At 43.8% G+C, this 21,593-nt stretch overlaps 1 protein-coding gene across 1 annotated transcript in view; it reads right to left on the bottom strand.

The window, feature by feature from the left end:
- The window catches only part of LOC111154029 (ETS proto-oncogene 1, transcription factor), a 113,261-nt gene extending 92,813 nt beyond the window's left edge, over nt 1-20,448 (bottom strand). The window contains exons 1-2 of the mRNA XM_022513378.1: nt 20,380-20,448; nt 4,959-5,103 (exon numbers count right to left, since the gene is read on the bottom strand). Of these exons, the coding sequence (XP_022369086.1) occupies nt 4,959-5,103; nt 20,380-20,448 (214 nt within the window). The remainder of the gene's footprint in view (nt 1-4,958; nt 5,104-20,379) is intronic.
- Nucleotides 20,449-21,593: the final 1,145 nt, after the last annotated feature.

The following is a 21,593-nucleotide window of genomic DNA, read 5'->3' as shown; positions in this document are numbered from 1 at the left end:
CCGCCCTGGCTGTCTAGGAAAGCCCCAGGAGAGACCAGAAACTCGGGCTCCCAGTACATCTCCCCACTTGAACTTCCAAAGTTTATTTGAGAAAGACATTCTTTCCTCCTACCATTTTACTAGTAAATTTACTTTAGAAATATTAAATAGCAAGATCCAAAGTCACACACTCACACTGCCAAGCACTATCTTATGAGTAAGTGTAATATTTCACGTGGGAGATAATTCTTCTATCCTGTAAGCGTACCCCAATCCCACCCTACCCCCATACACACTCGAACCAAGTTGCTTAGAGACAAGGAGCGAGTCTTCCCCTTCTCCAGACATCTGCTCCATTTCCAGTACGTGAAACTGACCACTGAAAGTGTTCGACCAATCAGCGGGGCACTTTATGACTCAATGATACACAGACATTTCTGGACACTCAGGCGCTTCAGGCCAATGAGTGATGACAGCAAACATTCATAAGGTGCTTGCTAAGTGACAGCGCTGTTTCAAGCTTTACATATATTAACTTAGTGGTTTTCAAAGTGTGGTCTCTGGGCCAGCAGCAGCAGCAGCAGCAGCACCTGAGACCTTGTGAAAAAATGCAAATTCTTGAGTCGTCCCCTGGACTCACTGAGTCAGAAACCCTGGGGATAGAACCCAACACCCCTGTGTTTTAATAAGCCGTCCAGGTGATTCTGATATGCTTTGAGAACCACTGGTCTATGGGAGGAAATGAGAGTACAGAGATACAGTAAGTTGCCTAAGGTCACCTGGTTAGGAAGAGTTGATGTGCAAACCCAGGCAATCTGGTCCCAGAATCTGGATTCTTTACCAATATACTATACATACTTCCTCTCTCATGAAGAATGAGAAGTGGAAGGTAGGCTGCAAACGTGGGTAGATGTGGTTTTTACTGTGTTCAATGACCAAGAACGTACCAGACTGCATTATACAAGAAGAAATAAAGTATTGTCTTCCTTCTGAAATCGAGGATCACAGTAAGGAAACCATAGGTTCATTCCCATAAGGGTAAGTTGGGGGTACTGTCTTGTGTAGCCACAGACTGCTTTCCAGCTCTGAGTAACTATTTCCCAAAAGCGAACCTTGGGTTAGAGCATCCTATCCATAAGTTGGGCTGATTCAAGACAAATCCCATGAAACAAAAAATAACTTGACAGTATATCACTTTGGAAGGGTGCTCAGTAATCATCCTATTTTCTGATATAACTTATTGCCGTTCATAATATGAAAATTAATTATGAACAGCTGTCAACTGGGGACTGACTGTGGGCTTGTGGCGTGGGTGCTCAGGCGGGTCTCTGATGTCGGTTTTCTAGTTCCCGATGGAAAACAGGCATTACATGGCTCCATTCGGGTCTGGGCAGCGCGGTGAGCTCACGGGCTTGATCCAAAAATGGCCTGCTGTCTATTCAGTCCCTTCTCAACAGGGCTGTGGTTAGGAGCTCATCATAATAGTTAATGGCAGTGAAATGTTAATGATTTCTTAGAGACAAGGAGTAAGAGACTGACCTGAAAAGTGATTCTTGCTCTGATGATTGAGAGAAGGGGCTGATGTTGGGGACAGAAGAGTGGACATGGGAACAGGGAGGAGGCAGGGTCAGTGGGCTCCACTCCAGTCAGACTATAAACAGTAACAGACATTTCAGCCCTGTCTTGTGTAAGGGGCTCCATTGATTCACAAGGCTCCCTGACAGAGGGATGACGAGGAGCCGAGACAGAAAGGGCCATTCATTCATGCAGAACACCAGCTCCCCGTCCCCATTGGCTCTTGCTAGTGGCTCCAGGCCGAGAAGGAGGAGGGGGAAGAGGCGGACGAGGAGGAGGAGGAGAAATAAAAGAAAATGATGACTACGAGATTGTCATGAAGAAATGTACAGCTGCGCGGGCAATTGCATGCAAATGTGGCTTCCCTTTTTAGCCGTATAGTTAATGTCCTCAGATTCATCTGTTTTTTTTTTTTTTCCTCTTTCATATCATCTTCCCCTCCCTTCTTGCCTTGTCTTCTTCCGGGCTCCCCTTCTCTTGCCTTCCCATTCAGCTTTCATTTTCTCTTCCCATCCTGCTTCACCTGTCCACCCATACCCATGGGTATTTTCTGCCCATTCCCATGTTTCTCTGTCTTCCTGGGCACCCTTCTTAGCATCTGTTCTGTTCAACCCATTCTCAACTGTCTTGGTTACTGAGCATTCTCTCCTGCTCACCTGGTAGGCTCTCCCGCAGTCACGTTTCCTCTCAGCTCTATGCCCTATCTTCCCACCCCTCTCCTTCACCCCCTTCCTAGTCCTCAGCCTCTGGCCCCTTTGTGAATAAGAGCCACTTTATTAGGAAAGGGCCCGATGTTCCTCAATGGCCCCTCCTGCCGGGTATTCCAGTCACTGCCAGATGTGGAGTCCTTGGAAAAGAAGTTCATTCATTCCTTCTGAGAACACAAAACGTGAGATGGGAGCGGGGGTGGGGAGTGGCCATGAGACTGAGGACGGGAAGGAAACTGAAGTTATAAATAGGATAAAAGAAGATGAAAAAAAAATGTAGCGTATTTTTTTTTCTCTCTTTCTTCTTACTCAACACATCTCCAAGGAAATGTGCTGCAGCTGGAGAAATCATTGGTTGGTCCATGTCTTCATCTCTCTTCTCTATAACCCCAAATCTCCTTCCAAAGGACACCCATCACTGAGGAGGGCTGGACCACAGCCCAGAAATAATCCCTGCAACTATTTCGTCTGGACAGCTCAGAAGGCAAAGGAGGGGCTGGAGGAGCTTCGGGTTCTTGCCAGATATTTCTATCAGAGGGAGCATAGGGCAGAGGGAACTACAGACCTCACAGTTGCCACCAAGGCACTGCTCCCCATGGAGGCTTTCTAGTATTTCTGAGCTGCGGTTGACAACAACCAGGTCATTTTAAGACTAGTTATTACAGGCACTCATCTTCCCATCCTACTCAAAAGCCACTAGTCTGTGTGACCCTGTCTTCCTTCTTCTTGCAATAACGAAGTCGACTGTGGGAAGAAGACTATATTATCCCGCTGTGACTCCTCACATTTTAAAGAAGCTTCATCCCAAGAGGTTCTTTGTGTGCGTCACAGACACGGTGTCATTGGCCCTGAAATAAAAATTCTTTGCTTTCAAGAACCTTGACAAGGAGGAGAATAAAAAAACATCTTCACTTGGGAATGTATGTACTTCTCAGCCAGGGGAAAAAAAAAAAAAAGAAGGACCATGTCTTTTAGCTATGAAGAAGGGACCTTCTGATCTTGAGACTACGGACCAGCATGAAATAACCTCAGCTCTTAACAAAAGGTAACTTCCAGCAAACAGAAGCACCAGCCAGAGCACAAAGTATTACCGCAAGGTAACTTTAACCTGGGTTGTGCAGGAAGATAAAAGACGTAAGCCTGGTGGCATGGATAGGATTCAAGAATTACACAAATGAAGGCGCAACCATCCTGATCTTTTGCTTATGCAAATAAGATTTGTTAGAACAGTTTGTTAAGGATGACTTTTTTTCATCCCTTAGAATCTTCAAGTCTAACCTGCAAACAGCTGCAAAAATCTTCCCTGTCTCCTTTTTAAATGGATGGGTAGTTGAGACATTTGTGTTTATGCTTGGGAAAACCAAGCAGAAAGGGAAGCGTAACATACCAAGTCTGAAATCCAGCGGTGGTGCTGAAAAATATCGTAAATATCAATGGCTATTGAGTCCAGAGACCATGAACACAGAGATTGCTTTCGTTCTGCCCTAGAGAAGAACCAGACAACTGGAGAACGAGTTCCCCCCCCCCGCAACCCCTACCAAGTGCTTCAGCATCTTGCTTTATGCCTCTATATTTCTGGTCAGAGCTAAAGCAAGGGCAACAAAACAAACATTTATTTTCTGTCTCTGCTATTATAAAAGTAGTCTACCATATCGTTATGTGGAGTAAAGAAACACCGAACTGAAGAGTTGTATTTAAGTGAGCTCCCAGTGGCTTTCTCCCTATATCGTGCCTCAGAATTACATATTTTCAACATGTGAGAGTAATGAGATTTCTTAGGCTAGGAATTCATCCTGGGAGAAAATACAGATTTGAGCTGGGTTGTTTTTTTGTTTTTGTTTTTTTGTTTTGTTTTGTTTTTGTTGTTTTTTGTTTTTGTTTTTGGTATTTGGGTATATATAATCTGGCCTCGTGATAAATTGAACTTAATACCCGAATCCATCACTTCAGAACCCCCAAATCAAGTTTTACATTTGGCATCGAACGTAAAGTAACAAAAATGCTGTTCACAGGTCAACGCGGACTCCTGGAATTTGTGAGATACACAGTGACTTCCGCAAAACAGGATGGGGGTGAGGACTCTCAACCTGTCAGGTCTTTGGGGGAGGGGGACACAGGGAAGAGCTCTCTGGAGGAATGTCATTCCTGTTCACCAGGGGGCAGCACGGTGACCAGCAAGTCAGGGAGAGAGGGGAATGCTGGGAGGAGAGGAAGGAGGTCTGTGAGGGAGAGCTGGGGAAAGAGAGGGGGCAGAGGAAAAAGGAGCCAGATGCCAGTGGGCACAGGCCAAAAGGTTGAGGACAATGGGGAGAAAAAGATGAGTAAAGAAATTCCCTTTTGTAAAATGGCCATTTATCCGGCTCATACTCTCCGACTGCAGAACTTCTAGACCCTTTGTCAACAACCAGGCCGAAACGGGTAAGTCTCAGGAAATGCATGGTGCACAGAACTATTTATAGAATGAAGACCTGAAGCAACCTCTCCTGGGTTCATTCCTACAGTTTCATCTTCCTGTCGCTGGAGAATAAAGTAACGCAGAATTATGGAGAAGTCGTGGGACTTTCCGTTCGAGAACAATAGCATCTTGTCCCAGCATAAGCCATGGCAGCTGTTCTTGCTACAGAGAATGAAGCCCACATCACCCTTCCACTGTCCTCCGACTCTATGCGCGGTCCGAGCCTTTGTTCACATTCCTACCTGAGCCACAGTGTTCCAGACCAGTGGGAACTTCCTGAATGGTCATCTCATTCCAGAAAGGGTAGTAAGCTCTTTGCGGGTGATAACTGGACTGGAAGCCACAGGCCATTCGAGGATCTTCATAGGAGTTGATAGGTGCTTGCCTCTGTGACAAGGGAAAAAGTAACAAAATATATTAACAGGAAAATCTCTGTACTCTAGCCCAAATGGAATAACATCTTATCATACAACCACATGTGGCTAGGAGTCATCCATAGATGATAGATAGCAGAAGAGAACCAACCACTGGTCACATAACCAACCCCCGCCCCCCCCTGAAAAAAATACAGAGAGAAGGAGAAGGGTTTTTTGCTTAGACTGCACATCCAATGATTTTCATCCATTTCTTCAAGCATTTGGCAACCACCTTTTCTAATTTTAAAATAAGGACCCCTGATTAACAGGAGGCAGAATCTCGGTCATCTTTATACAATCCCAGCTTTTGAAATTTTTTATGATCTTACTCTGTAAAAACACCATAAATGGATATTCTTACAGAACATTCTAATCTCATAGAACCAGTGGGTGACAGACGCCAAAGGAAAACCAAAATATGGGCCTATGTAATAATAATCACTCGTTTTTCAGTTAATCGATTGTGCATGGGTTTTAATGATATTGATGGCTACACAGAAATTTTCAGTTTCTTGCAACATTTGGGGACTGGTGCCACTCTTTCAGGCATTTTGTGAAATTCATAAAATATATCATCCACCCAGTACGCTTTAAGGAAGGCAGAGGTGCTTCCTTAAACACACATGGGAAGCATGTTATGCAGTGTTTGAGATCTTATTCTTTGAAGCTAGATATCTTCGTGGATTCACATCCTGCCTCTATCACTTACTAAGGGAAGGCCTGGGCCCATTCTTTTATCTAAACCTCAGTTTACTCAATTATAGGAAGAATTAAGTAAAATATGTGTAAGAAAATTATATTTAAAGCAAAATTAAATATGAAATGTATGTGTACATTGTCTACATGATGCCTAATAGAAGGTAGATATTATTTTGATATAACAGACCCTTCACATTCCTGGGATTGAGCAAGAGGGGTAAAAAGCAAGACACAAGGAGCGCCTGGGTGGCTCAGTCATTAAGCCTCTGCCTTCAGCTCAGGTCATGATCCCAGGGTGCTGAGATTGAGCCCCACATCAGGCTTCCAGCTCAGTGGGGAACCTGCTTCTCCCTCTCCTCCCTGCTCATGCTCTCTCGCACTATATCTGTCTGTCTCTCAAATAAATAAATAAAATCTTAAAAAAAAAAAAAGTAAGACACAAAAGGAGATAGCAGATTCACAGAAAGATTTCCTGAGGAGTCTAATCTACACTGGCCCTTCCTTTATTTTCTTTTCTTTCTTTTTTATTCTTTCGATCTTCTCTTATGGTTTCTCTACCTTCATAAAAACCAGTCAAGATAATCAAACTCTGCTATAATTTGATGTGGTTAAGTCTACTGATATTAAAGGGCTAACTAATAAATATAGCTACTTAGATGGTATTTTCATCCATGAAGGGTAGCTTGCTAACCCCCAGGAAGAGCCTCTTATTGGAGAACCTCTGAGCTGCAGGATAAGAGCTCAGCGGTATTAGAGTCAAACATTCCCTATCTACTCTCTCTTCCCCGTTTTGCAACTGTCCATTAACTTAAGCTCAGTAAAAATAACAGAAGAGAGTATATTGGCCCAGAGAAAAATGACAATCAAAGCCAAAATATAGAAGGACATTTGTGTGCATTAAATAAGATGACGTTTTCCATAATATTCATAAAATCATTCAAAGTAGGGCTGGATGAAGTTTACTTTGGGGCTGTTGGACTTCTAACTGGGCTAAAGGTGCCAAGAACATAATAACATTCTCGGAACTGAATGGAGTCTCTTTGAGTTATTGAGTAACAAAGGCTACCATACTTAGCTTCTGGTACTGGACACTGGTGAGAACCACTAGAATATACATGGAGCAATGGTGTGCTGCTAGCTATTTGTGTTTGAGACCAAAAGATTTAGGGAAATTAATGCTCCCCAGAGCTTCAGTCAGAAAATGTTTCCTGAATTCTGGTTAAAACCATTTTAGGGACATTGTATTTTCATATTGCAAGCCTCCGAGGCAACAACTTTTGAATCCCCAAAGATAAGTAGGTCTTCAACAGCCCTTTGCAACTGAATCAGTTTGAAACACATTTCCTAGACTACCTGTGTGCTCTCAATATCCATCCCCATCTTTTGATATTTCTCTAGAGTCTTCCTCAAAATTCAATGTCAAGGATCAGAGTTGCAAGAATTAGGTCTCAAGTGAGAAAATTTTGATTCTAAATTATATAAAGGAGAATTCTAAGTTGCCTGCCCCTGTTCTTTTGGGACAGTGTATGCATGGTTTCCCTAAACCCTCCTTGTAAGAGCCTTGAAGATGGCAGTAGATAGTAGGAGTAGAATCCTTGTAGATAGGTACAGGTAGTTTGTTATAGGCCCTGCAAGGGTATTAAAAACCTGAGGAGAACTTCTTGGTTTTTGCATTTTATATCATTTACTTTTTTTATATATTTGTTACTTAAGTATAGTTGACATACAATGTTATGTAAGTTTTGGGTATAGACCACAGTGGTTCAACAATTCTGTATATTACACTATGTTCCCCATGAGAAGTATAGGCACCATTTGCCACCATACAATGTCATTACAATATTACTGATTATATTCCCTGTGCTGAACTTTTTATCTCTATGACATATTTATTTTATAACTGGTATTTTGTACCCTTAATCCCCTTCATCTTATTCGTCCACCCCCCCAAACCTCCTCTCTTCTTGCAAGAAAACAGATTGTTTTCTGTATTTATGGGTCTGTTTTTGTTTGTTTGCTCATTTGCGTTTTTTTTTTCTTTTTAGATTCCAAATGTAAGTGAAACCATAGTATTTGTCTTCATCGGACTTATTTCACTTAGCATAATACCCTCTAGCTCTATCTGTGTTGTTCAGAAAAGGCAAGATTTCATTCGTTTTTAAAGCTAAGCAATATTCCAGTGTGAGTGTGTATGTGGGTATGGGTGTGGGTGTGTGTATGTGGGTGGGTGTGTGTGTGTATCTCACATCTTCTTTGTCCTTTCATCTACCCATGGACCCATCTACCCATAGGTTGCTTCCATATCTTGACTACAGCAAATAATGCTGCAATAAACATAGAGGTGTAGGTCTCTGCAAATTAGTGTTTTTGTTTTCTTTAAGTAAATACCCAGTAGTGGAATTATTGAATCATATGGTAATCCTATTTTTATTTTGAGGAACCTCCATACTGTTTTCTACAGTGACTGCGTAATTTGCATTCCCACCACAGTACACAAGAGTTCATTTTCTTCATCCACACCAACATTTGTTGTATCATATGTTGTTGACTTTAGCCATTCTGAAAGGTGTAAGGTAATATCTCATTGTGATTTTGATTTGCATTTCTGTGATGATTAGTGATTAGTGACGTTGAACATCTTTTCATGTGTCTGTGGGCTATCTGCAGTCTTCTTTGGAGAAATGTCTGTTCATGTCTTCTGCCCAGAAGATTTTGAATTTTTTTTTTTTTTTGGTGTTGAGTTGTATAAATTCTTTATATATTTGGATATTAAACCTTTATCAGATTACCATTTGCAAATATCTTTTCCGATTTGCCAGGTTGTCTTTTTGTTTTGTTAATGGTTTCCCCCACTGTGCAAAAGCTTTTCATTTTAGTGTAGACCCAACAGTTTATTTTTACTTTTGTTTCCCTTGCCCAAAGGAAGGGAATTATAATTATATAAAGGAGATATCTAGAAAATATCTAGGAAATATTGCTAAAGGCGATGTCAGATAAATTACTGCTTGTGTTTCCTTTTAAGAGTTTTATGGTTTCATGTCTCATGTTTAGGTCTTTAATCCATTTTGAGTTTATTTTTGGGTATGGTGTAGTACAGTGGTCCAGTTTCATTTTTTTGCATGTAGCTTTCCAGTTTTCCCAACAGAATTTGGGGAAGAGAATGTCTTTTCCCCCATTGAACATTCTTGCCTCCTTCATTATAGATTAATTGACCATATAAGTGTGGACTTGTTTCTGGGCTTTCTATCCTGTTCCACTGATCTATAAGTCAATTTTTGTGAGAGTACTGTTCTGTTTTGATTACTACAGTTTTGTAGTATATCTTGAAATCTGGGATTGTGATACCTCCAGCTTTCTTCTTTCTCAGGATTACTTTGGCTACTCAAAGTCTTTTGTTGTTTCATACAAATTTCAGGATCATTTGTTTTAGTAATATGGAAAATGTTACTGGTATTTTGATAGGGATTACACTGAATCTGTAGATTGCTTTGGGTAATATTTTAACAATATTAATTCTTCCAATCCATGAGCATTGTATGTCTTTCCATTTGTTTTTGTCATCTTCAGTTTCTTCCATCAGTGTCTTACAGCTTTCAGAGTACAGGTGTTTCATCTCCTGGGTTAAATCTATTCCTAAATATTTTATTCTTTTTGATGCAAGGTGGGATGGAGAAATTTTTCTCAAGTTTACATGTTTAAGCTTTCTCTGATAAGGAAAGGCCACTGATGGCAAAATGTAATGTGCAAAGAAGTGTCGAAGGAAAATTATCTGCATGCATTCTGCAGGGGAGAGATGGAAGGCCGAAGGAGTATTTTATGGGTTAGGGATAAAGCCAAGAGGTTCTAGACACAGGCAATGACAACAACATAGCAGTGTGATGAGTCAATTCCCAGCCTCTGATTAACAACCATGCTCAGCATCAGACTGAATTTATGTGGCTTTTTTTTTTTTTTTTTTAATCACTCCTGCCTCAAACCAGGTTTTTGTCAGGGATAGTTCATATATTATTTTATAAATGGAGATTTATTTTAAGACATTATTTTCTCTTTAGCCGTCCTCAGGGGAGCCAGAGGACCCTACTCTTAAGAATGAGAAGGAGGTAATGCACTAAGCTTACCATGAACCACAAACGTCTTTGCTAGCAGATGCTCCTGGAAGCACCATGACTCTTGTTATCTAGACACCTGCCTGTTTATTAGACATTTCACAAACTGACTTAATACCTATTTCATAGAGTATGAAAATGACATTTTTACTCAAAAGAACCACATAGCTGGTTCCAATTCATTATGAAACTGTCTTCGTTGAGGAGCAAGAGGCAGGTTATTAACAGGTCAGAAATCTGGGCTGCACAACACCCACCCTGTTGCTTTAAAAAAGCGCCACCCAAAATAAGTTTGAGTCTCTTTGTTGACACCGTCCTTTCCTGGCTGCAACTGGAGGTGAACTTATAAGATGCGAGCAACATTTTCAGTCCTTGTCACAGTTTTAAGAAACCACCCGTCCTCACTCATTCACGCCACAGGTGATTTTTGAAAGGAACTAACGTACACCACACACCTGCTCTATGCCAGTTGGTGTGCTAAGCATTGTGCAGAAATGGTCACATTTAATCCTCACCACACTCATGCAAGATTACTATTCCTACCACTATTATGCAGAACAAACTGAGGTTTTAAGACGACAAGTAGTGGTGCTTGGGTGGCTCATAGTTAGTTCAGAGTCCAACACTTGATTTCAGCTCAGGTCATGATCCCAGGGTCCTGGAATCAAGTCCCCAGTCAGCTCTGAGGTCAGCACGAAGTCTGATTGCCCCTGTCCCTCTCTTTCTCTCTCTGTCTCTCTCAAATAAATAAATAAATAAAATCTTTTTTTAAAAAGAGGACAAGTAAACTTCCAAAGGCCACACAGCTAATAAAATAATAAAGATAGCATTCAAACCCAGGTCTATTTGGTTTCAGACTGTCTTTTCTTCTACCTGTCCAACATGAAGCTTATGTGGCCCTCATACAGATTTCTCAAGAAGGGTGACTGCTGTCTTAGGATAGGTACTAGGCAAATTATGGCAATGGATATTTATGGGGCAAATTTATATCAGTACACCTAGTCTATGCCGAGAATCATGTTCGATGCAAAGAACATAATATGAACAAGAAATGACCCTTAGGTCACCCTTAGGAACATTCAGACAAGTAAACAGGACATTACAGCAAGGAGATGGGACAGGGTTAAGTCCCAACGTGTAGGGGGAGGGGCATGATAGCAGGTAATACTTCCTGGAGGAAGCAAATTAATGTAACCCAAAGGCTGGGTAAGATTTAGCCTAGAACATGTAGTGAAGAGCCTAGAGAGAGGAAAAAAAAAAAAAAAGATGATCACACACCTTAAGGTGAAAAGGAACATGTAATACTATCAAAGGAAGAATAAGAAAGATTCAGATAGGTTATCTAGAGAGCTATAGACTGTGTCGTTTGGTGGTGAGAAGCTTGAGGGAAAGTTATGCTCTTGGACAATGTGGACTCTTGCCATGGAGGTCAATGAGTAAGAAGCAAAGCTGGAAGGACAGGACAAGATCACGATGTTGAGCGCTGTAAATACCGGACAGGAATTTGGCTCCAGGAGAAAGGCTTTGGTGTCTGCATTAGAGGTAGTGATATGGTGAATCAATATGTTCTAGAAGACTCCTTTGATGGTGCCAAGTAGGATGGGTTGGGCAAGAGGAGGAGATAAGGAAGTGGACGTAGGCACTGGAGTGCCTCACAGAGCCATACAGGAGACTAAGGTAAAGAGGGGGAAAAAAATCAGTATTACTAACCCTAACTTTATTTAAAATTTTTATTTTTTTAAATAATTTTTGCATTAATTTTGACTTCTGAAAATTTTGCATTAAGATATCATTTAGCTTGATTCCTGAGGGCTGGGGCACCCATTATGTATTACCCCCACATGAGTGTTCCAGGGGCATCCTCCTGGTTGTGGTGCTAAGCAGCAGTCCAGGTATGAGGGCAGAGTTAGATCAAGGTCATGAATGTAGAGGTAAAGAGGAAACAAGAAATGTAAGTATGTTTCAAAGGAAGAATCAACAAGATTTCTGACTGATAGGTGAGTGTAAGGTGAGACAAAGGTGAGTGTAATACATAAGAAAGGAGAGAGGAAGAGAATTTCACCCTCAGTTATGTTTAGATGGAGTGATGGCAGGTTGGTAGGGCAGGGGTTCCTGAAGGTGGATACAGGATAGAAGAGGACAAGAAAGGGTGCAGTTAGATCTGGAAACATGGAGCACCCGGTGAGAGTATAAAGTAAGAAAAATGGCAGTTCAAACAAAATGGAAAAAAAGATAAAAAAATGGGTCAGTGTAAAAAAAAAATGGGTCTGTAAAGTTGCCTACAGTTACAAGAGATGAAAGGGGAAGAAACAACCAACAGTGGCTGGCTGAAGACAGAGGAAGAAAAACAAGAAAGCCTACAGAGTTGTGGAAGCCAAATGCAGAGCTTCGGAACCTCGGGTGGTTGCCCAGTGGCCACCAAGGGAAGGATGGTAGCCACAGGGCCTTGGAGCGATTAGATCCCCTCCCCTAAGTGCACGTTTTGCCCTGCTCTGTCCCACACATGGTGGCAAAGTGCCAAGGGAAGGGCACTCTTCTCCCTAACCCTTTGGGGGCTGTCAGAGGACACAGCCCAAGCCCACATGTTTCACCTTTATGACACTGGAAACAAATAAAACAAAGCCCAGAAATCTGGAAGCTACTGGAATCATGGGCACACCCTATCCCTGCTCTGCTTTGAAGGTGAGCCCACTCTAATGACTAGGACCACATATGCCCTCATCCATTCGCCCTCCAGTCAAGGTCTCCTCTACTTTATTACCTCTACCTAGCTCCACCCCCCAAACTTCAGAGTCAGGGACTCTATCTTCCTCCCAACCCACGACCCCCTGCTGCTGTCTCTTCAGGAGCATCTTCTGCCAAATCTTTTGCTCATCGTCTGCCTTGTCCCTGCCCCAAAATTTTGGAAAAGAGGGAATAGGGGAATATTTTCACAACACTACATCACAAACCCATGCTTGAGTCCGCAAGATTATGCATGATCTGTTCTTCAAGTTTATGTCCACCTTTAGCCAAGCAACCGTAAATGTCCCCGTGTTTGCCTACTAATGACTCAGCGCACAAACTCTGTGGAGCAAATCTGGCTTTTCTTTGGTCAACTTCAGAATCCAGGGTCATGAGTATATGAGACACAATAACTATTTCTAGATGCTGCTGTTTAAACAACAACAACAACAAAACAAACGTGTTACACCCAGGGGCGAAGATGAATTAGCACTGGATGTGTGCCTCTGCGGGAACAGCCATTTTTCCGGAAATGGCGTAGATATCCCCACACTCTAGTAGGAAGACAGAAGACAGAAGACGGGGAATCAGGGAGTCCGGACTCACATCCTGCCCTGCCCCTAAGGAGCTGCGTCACCTCCAGCTTGTCCCTTAACCTCTAGATTTTGTTTCCTGATCAGGCCAGCCTCAGTGATCTCCAGGCGCCTCTCCAAGTCCAGTGACTTCTTCTGCGGCTCGATCCACATTCTTTCTCCCAACCTGTGACCCACAGCTTTCATGGGTGGAGGACCCTCTAGAACCAAGAGTTGTCCTAGTCATACGTAGTTTGGATTCATGACATACAAGGGCCCCCTTTAAATTTAGGAACACCTGCATATTTTTCTAATTCTTTCCTAAGCCCATGCTCAAACACTGCTTGGACCCCATGTCCCCCGTTTCTCCGCAGAGAACTGTGAAGCTTCGGAAGCACCTGTCTACCGAATAGCTCCCGGGCCTCCTGCCTCATCGATGCTCAGGAAAAGTCAGGGCAACCAAAAGACGGTCTCTCAGCTTCAACCCTTTCTTCCCATTGCACGCAGTGGGCCTTCCACATGGGGCCGAACTCCACAGGCTCTAACCTAGTCTGGGCTTCCTCATCCTCAGAGGATACTTAACAAGATGCCTCTTTCACTCAGCCCCCAACATGTCGTGAAGAAACTCTTGGAGCAATGCTGAGGGGGAAGTTTGGGGCCAGCCACGTCAGGGCTTCAGGAGGACACGGAGGCCCATCTGCTTCAGGAGGGCACGTGTGTCCCACTCCCTGGAGAGGCAGAGGGGAAGGAGGCGAGCAGAAATACTCCTGAGCTTGGGTTCAGCTTTCCTCAGCACTGCCGTCGAGCAGGAGGAGGGAGGGGAGGGTGTGGCCGCCACGGGAGAAGCAGGAACAGACAAAAGAGGAAACTCTCAAAGGGCAGTTTAATTTTAGACTCAAAGCCAGGAAATTCTTCTTAAAACAATAAGAGTGATGGGCTTGGGCCTCGGTGAAAGGGCAGGCCTGACCGCCTACAGGTTTCTGAGGGAGAAACGCAGAGCCTGGACCCGTGCCGCAGAGACGGGCTCCTCAAAATCCTTCTGGAACCGACCACAGCTGAGGTGCCTTGTGGCAGATGGAGACCACAGCGGCCTCCACCCACAGCCAGCCTTTGGTGACCCCAGCTGAAGCTCCAGGGTCACTGACCTTGCCACCAGCCTAAGCACCCGCCTGGCCTTGACACTTTCCTGCTGGGAGATCTGCAGGGAGATACGTGTTCCTTGTCTGCTTCTATCTACTCCCTTAGCGTGAAGCCTACCACCTCCCAGTGACTGCAGAGGTGACAGCTTTGGGCACCCCACAGGGCAGAGGTAGAGGGCCAGATGACTCAGAGCCTCCGTCCGGGCCCAGGGCTCCTAGGTGGAAAAAGTCACCCAGGCTACCGGACCCAGAAGTAATTCCAATTTGCTGAGTGCTCTACAAAATGCAGTCTGGGTTTTTCCTAAATCCAGGAAGATCACCTCATCATAAATAAGGCAGCTAGATGCGTGAATGAAAGTCTATTGTAAGTGCTTTGACGTTATCATGTATCTAAAAAGTGAGGATAAATTTGGTAGTTTAAGGAGTGTCCTTAGACAGGAGTCAGGAGATCTGGGTCGCATGCCGCTTCCCACCAGCTCTGTAAACTCAGGCAACTTACCTAATCTCTGAGGACCTTAAGTTCCTGATATTGGGAGATGGCCTGTAGGTTGTTTCTCTAGGTGGTGCCGCCTGAACCCAGTATCTTAGAAAAACCCCCCTTTTCAAGACGCTGGAGAAGTATACACGATCACTGTTTCACAGCACAAAGAGTGATGGATGTAAATAATTTCCCTAAGCATCATGTTCCAGCAATCTCTCCAGGGGTAAAGCCATCACCATGACAAGTAACAAGGAAAAAAAAAAAAAAAGTCCAGTGTTCCCTTATATTCCAAATTTCTTTTGTGTCTTTATACTTCTCTAATCCCAAATGCTTTATCTATTGTTCTCCAGGATTCACACAGAGGAAGAAAGAAGGTTCTGTGCTAGGCTTTACAGCAACAATCACGAGCCCTTCCCCAGGGCAGCAGGGACACCGCGGACTCCCCGGTGACCACTCCAAGGCTGGAATCCTAAGGCATGTGGGCTGGAGGTGAAGAGTGTGCAAACAGCCCTGGGTAACAAGGGAATTGCTTCCCAAGGAGGCCCAATTAAACTGCAATTACTCAAGATAAGAGAACCAGGTCTGTTTACACAATGGGGTTGTAAACCACCAGCCCATTACAAGGGAACTTTGATCTGGTGGCGAGGGAGCTGTTTCTGGTGCAGGGTAGTGATGAAGCAAGGAGGTTGCACAATCAGAATGTCTCCATCTTCACCCCAGTAGCCCCCATCTTGCTCGGGCACCACCCTCGGATGGGCAAGTGGAATCATCTCCACTCCCCCCACCTCCATGTTCCCATCCAACGTGATCAAGAAGTCCAGAGAAGAGCACAGAAGAGACAGTGAGCATAAGGGATAGAGAATTAGCTGAGGTCATATCTGGGGGAGGCACTCAACAAGTATTTTCTCATTGAACCATCATGATGGTCTTACATGCAAAATTATACTCCGCCTCTCACACAGAGGAGGACACTGAAGTTCAGAGAGGTTAAGTAATTTGTCCAAGGTCACATGGCTAAAAAGTAAGAGACCAGAATTGAACCCACATCTCTGACTCCAAAATCCTTTCCTTTATAATTGGATGGGCTGCATTCCACAGCTGCCACTGCAGGCTGTCTCCCATCTCATGTAAAAGAGGCAAGAACAAAGTGGGTCTCCCTCCTGCCTCCCCAGAGTGTCAGAAGGTAGAACCAGAGTTATGTATCCAAAAAAAAAAATATCAATTGATCAATCACTCGATGACAGAAGGAAGAAAGAACATGTACAAAAGAGGATTTGCTCAAACCACAGAGTGGTTGGCAAGATCCAATCTCAAAGGTCTCTGTGTTGGCCAACTGTGCCTGAGGGTGTGGTGTGGAGCTTATTTTTGCAAATGCACTTAGCTAAGGCCCATGGCCACGCTACCCCTTTGGCGGGCACCACACTGGAGATTCGGAAGGGCTGCCAGCCCACCGAGTTCCACTGGAAAAGGACAGGAAGGACAAAGGGCAATGCCTGAAACCAGCCAGTGTTGGGCAGCCTTCCTCGGCCCCCCGGAAAGCTGATACTCGATGTGCTCTCCCGCATACGAGCATCACCCAAATTACTCAGTGATCCTATGTCTGAAATAGCCCTGACCTCATAGCATGTTATTCTATATGATTATAGCCATTAAGTGTCTAGAGAGTATGATCCCATTCATCCATTCATATAATAAAGTCACAAGCCAAAAAAAAAAAAAAAAGGGCTTTTGTTGGACAGTTTCTGAAATGCTTCTTTCATAGTGACCATATTTATAAGAGAAGAACATTTGATCCAGAAAGTGGAAGAATGTCAAGTTTTTCATGCCTTTACTCCATCTCAGGGAACATGGGATGTTGCCTAAACCCAGAGCCTTATCCTAGGAAATTTTGGCATTTGGGACCAACATAGTCACTCTTGCCCCAGCATATTACTCTATCCCCAAAGGCCTGAGCTCTGAGAGGAGGTGAGTGGGCGGTGCTAGTCCTTTCCTCTGAACAGTTCAAGGTGCTTCCTAAAGTTTGCATGGCCCAGGGGTCATTAATCCCGGGGGGACCTCCTCCACACATCCTCCTTGCTTTCAAGGTGGCCAAGGACTGGGACATGTTTGGTCAAAACCAGGAGTGGCCCATCCCTCCCATTCCTGCCCTCCCCCAGCTCCACAGCCTCGGTGGCACGGAGGAGAGGATGACGCATGAGGGGATGAAGGGACCAGCGCTGCTGGGGACTTCCAGGGCTCACCATGGGCTTGCTGAGGTAGCATAACAGGAAGGAGCACTTCCTCCCGTTGGATGAAAGGGTCCCTGACACACAACCCATATTCGTACCTGAAAAACGTCACCCCCTCCCACACAATGGCCAGACAACTCCCCAAAGCGTTGTTGCTCGACCTCCCGGCTATGACGCCACTTTATTCATGGCCATCGTCCCCCGGAGGACTGACCTTACAAGGAGGAAAGCACGCATCCTGACTTTGACAAGCTGACCCTGAGGCAGATAATGTGAGTTTTGTGTAAGAAGGCTGTTACTTGACCGTGGAGTTTGTAACTGTTGCTTATGATGATTTTAAGCCTTCTTCTGGTACCCCAAATGACCAAGTCATGCTGATGCTACCTCTAATTTATGAATGAGCAATCAGAGAATTAGCCATCTTCAGGGACTAGAAAATATTCGTATCCTGCTCTAGATGGAACCAAACTTTAGACTGAAAACATCAGCCGAAGCAGAACCCCTCATAACATGAATATATTCTCACTTGTTTTTCTTTTGTAAGGTTTCCCTTTCTGAAGTAGTAATTTACACGTTGCCAAGAGCCGCTGAGACCAGTCTGTACATGGAGGACCATCCTACCTTCAAACCCGATCCCGGGGCTACTGCCACCAGGACTCGTAAGCCTCACTGCTACTGACATGTGGAGCCGAATAACCCTTTGCTGTGGGGACACTGTATCGTGTGTATTGCGGGATGGCTGGCGACATCCCCGGCCTCTGCTCTCTAAATGCCAGGGGATGCTGCTGTCTGCTTTTAACAATTAAAAATATCACCAACTATCCCTTGGGTGCGCAATCAGCCCCATTAAAAGCCCACTGCTTTACCGTTTTCCTTCCACCCTCAAGTTCCCACACCCAAGACAGAGTTTCTTTTCTTCCCCGCCTGGCCTAACCAGACTGGAGCCCAGGGCACCAGGCAGGAGGATGCGGATTATTGGATTAAGTACCATGGGTTGACCTCTAGATAGAGTGGCTCCAACAGAACTGAGCAGGCCCCGGTGTCTGCAGCTTTGACTTTCTTGTCTGGGAAAGTTAATGAAGCTGTGCTCACTCCTCCCCGAAATCTTCGATTGGGATCGAGGGTGTGAGGTCTGTCAGTTTCGCTAATGCCAGTGTCCCAAGGTTAGAGTCTGCAGACAATTTACAGATTCTTTGTTTCTTATGGTGCTGGCTAGGGTTGGAGGTTCTCTGTGGGGGCTGGTTGATTGAACCTGAGTTTGTACCAATACATTTTATTTATTTGTTTGTTTATTCATGCATTCATCTGTATTAGGGAGAGCGCCAAGGTGAAGGAGTCACAGGACTTGCCTGTTTGCATTAGGGTTCTGAAAAGTTGCCTAACTAGTCCCAGTGATGGAGAAACTGAGGCCCAGAGAGAAGTTAGGCATGAAAGTGCTGGAGCAGTAGTTAACAGTTCTTAGGCAACCTTCTGCTTTTACCCAAGCAACTCTGAAATTCGCAGCGAGAAGGATCCCACAGGTTGATAATGCTTTTCAGATATGGCTGTTGGGGCTGGGAGCAAATGAGTCCTTTGCTTTGCAACCAGTGGAGACCATTTAAAATGCATTAAAACTAGCCAGTGAATTCAGTTAGGGGTGGGGTCGTTTGTTGAAAATATGTACCCAGAGCTGGGTTTTGGTTTTCTAATTTCATACAATTTCCAGACACCCTGCCAAGGTTAATTTAATACTATACCTGTAGTTTGCATACTTGTAATACCAGGTATTTCGGTGTCTAAAATACAATGCATACAAATTTGCATGGCATTGCTTTTTTGCAGAAGTTATTGTCTTGTTTACTTTGATTACCATACTGGCAAAGATAATTAACATAGGCTGGTTTTTAAATCTATTCTTCCAAGCCAATGACATATTTTGCCCTGAAATCCCAAAACCCTTTATTTGTTTTAACAAATCTCTTCAATATCATCTTTAAGAACTATTTAGTGTAATTTGTGCTGACCTCAGATGATAACCTCTGTGTGAGAAGCAGGAGGAGGAGCCTTTCCCTGACAACTTTTCCAGTCCCTTCTGTGACCAGCAAGTGCAAGACTCTGAGCGATTTCTACGGAGCAAAACTGAGTGACGGCTGGTCAGGACTTGTGTGTGTGTGTGTTTGTGTGTGTGTTTCTAAACGTATTTCTGGTGTTACTCTAAACTTTTTCCTGATTCTAATTTTTTTAGAAAAGTGAACAGGGGTTATACAAATGCAGCAGCCACTTAAAACAGGAAAAAAAAAAAACAGGTATTTCAGAATAGTCACTGAAGAAAGCAGTGATAATCACTCCTTGAACACAGAATAGCTTTTGAGCAATTATTTTTTCAACGATATGGAAAATAACTTGTGAATACATCAAATCTTTCAAAATACAATTACAGTGAGGGTACCCGCGTTAGAAATTCTGCAGATCCTCAGGCAAGACGGTCCAAGACCAGAGTCAGAAAAGAGCTCTGGTCCCTTGGTGTCTCCTTAGAGCCATAAATGTACAGGGAAGATCTAGCATTAAGCTTATCTGTCAATTTCCAGAGTAAGCTAAAAAAGTTCAACGTTTATATTGGCTTTCTTCATATGAAAACATACAGAATTTGGAATGAATAGTCAATAATATATCAGCTAGTATTAAAGGTTCTTTCAACATTGCAGTTGATCGATGATAGCATCATGGGATCGCTCACACAATCAATTTATAAGAAATGCTTCTACTGATCAACGCACTGCTTGGGTGAGGGTTTTTTCCCTGAGGTCAAGAAACTTTACTCCTATTTTTAAAGTTCCTTTTACTTCTCTCATTCTGGGATTTATAACATTTTTCTATAAACTTACTGTTACATTTCTCAGTTTTAAATTCTGTGATCAGAAGGCTTGTGATATTTAGCTTTCATGTATGAGGTCCAAAATAAGTTTAACCATGTTAAACCCAAGGTATATCAATATGTGAAAAATTTTCACCAAGTGAACTGAGCAGTGGAAAATCACCAGCCTTTAACCATTAATCGTGCTTGAGTCATTTTCTCTGAAACTCAAACACACTAAAAAACCTTTCTCAGCAAATCCATCAGTCTTGGATTTTTATTTTACGTGCTGATAAAAACACAGATAATCTCACAATTTAGCTCCTCCAAGAGATTCAAGGCTGATTCCAAATCTGGAGTCGGGTCCCGGCTTCTCTGTCCAAGAGAGGTCAGGACGCTGGAAGCAAGGGGAAGCCAGGAGAGGCAGGGTGGGCAAGGGGAGAGCAGGGAGCAGACCCCACTTACCGCCATCGCAGGACGTGTTGCTGAGTAAGGGGCAGGGCCACTGGCTGCAGAATCCACAAAATAGCTCATGGTCACTTTCAGCACCTGCGTGGGAGAAAGCCTTCACTGAGCCACTGGTTGCACAAATGTGTGCACTAGAAACCAGAGGGTTCGAGTCTTAGAACTGGGTGTCTCCTAGAAACCATAGAGGTCACCTCTTCTTTTTTTCAATATTTCTTTTGAAGAGGGGAGGAGGGGTAGGAGAGGGGGAGACAGAGAGAATCTTAAGCAGGCTCCACGTGGAGACTTACATGGGACCCGATCTCACAACCCTGAGATTGTGACCTGAGCCGAAATCAAGAGTCAGACACTTAACCGACTGAGCCACCCAGGCACCCCTAGAGCTCACCTCTTCATGCTGCAGAGAAGGAAATGAGAAATCAGAAAGATAAAGTGACGGATCACGGGCACATAGAGAATGGGCAGACCCCAGACAGAGCCAGTCTCTTGACTGCAAAGTAGCAGGGATAGTGCCTAGCCTCTGTGAGCCGCAGTCAAGAAGCAGGAAAACATCTACAAAAAGACCCTTTTGCAGGGTTTCTGGACAAGAACCAGGTCTTACGTGTCATTTTTAGTAACATCCCCATCCATCACCCTCCCTCCACCCCAACCAGGCCTGGCACATAGCAGGTGCACTCAGCACACAGGTGCGGCATAAATTGGATAAAAGAGTAAAAAAAGAAAGGCCTGAAGGGAAGAAGGACGGAAAAGCCCGACTGGAGAGACACATCCACCAGGACCCCAAGACACAGATAAACAGAGAGAAGCCCTGAACAAGGGATGGAACATGATTCATCTGGAACAAAAGGAAAAACACTATGAAATAATTCTTGACCAGAGCTGTTCTCTACACCAAAAATCCGACTGTTGAGAACGCTTGAGGAATGTTCTGGCTGAAGGGATTTTCCAGCTGGTTGTCAGTCATCAGGAAAATCATTTATGTATCAAACATTTTTGTTAATCTAAATGTTTCCTAAAGTATATTAGTTCACACACTTTAATCAACTCAATATTATATATTGAAAAAAAAGTCTTTCCCAAGTGATTTAGAAGATTTAGTTCCTAGGCACAGCATTTGAAGGCTAAATTCCTACGGTTAGGAAGTGACGTTTTAGGGGTGCCTGGGTGGCTCAGTTGGTTAAACATCTGCCTTCAGCTCAGATCATGATCCCAGG

Source organism: Enhydra lutris, unplaced genomic scaffold (genome assembly GCF_002288905.1).
Source record: "Enhydra lutris kenyoni isolate GAN:26980312 unplaced genomic scaffold, ASM228890v2 scaffoldscaffold34, whole genome shotgun sequence".
NCBI lineage: Eukaryota > Metazoa > Chordata > Mammalia > Carnivora > Mustelidae > Enhydra > Enhydra lutris.
This window is presented reverse-complemented; position numbering and strand designations above follow the sequence as displayed.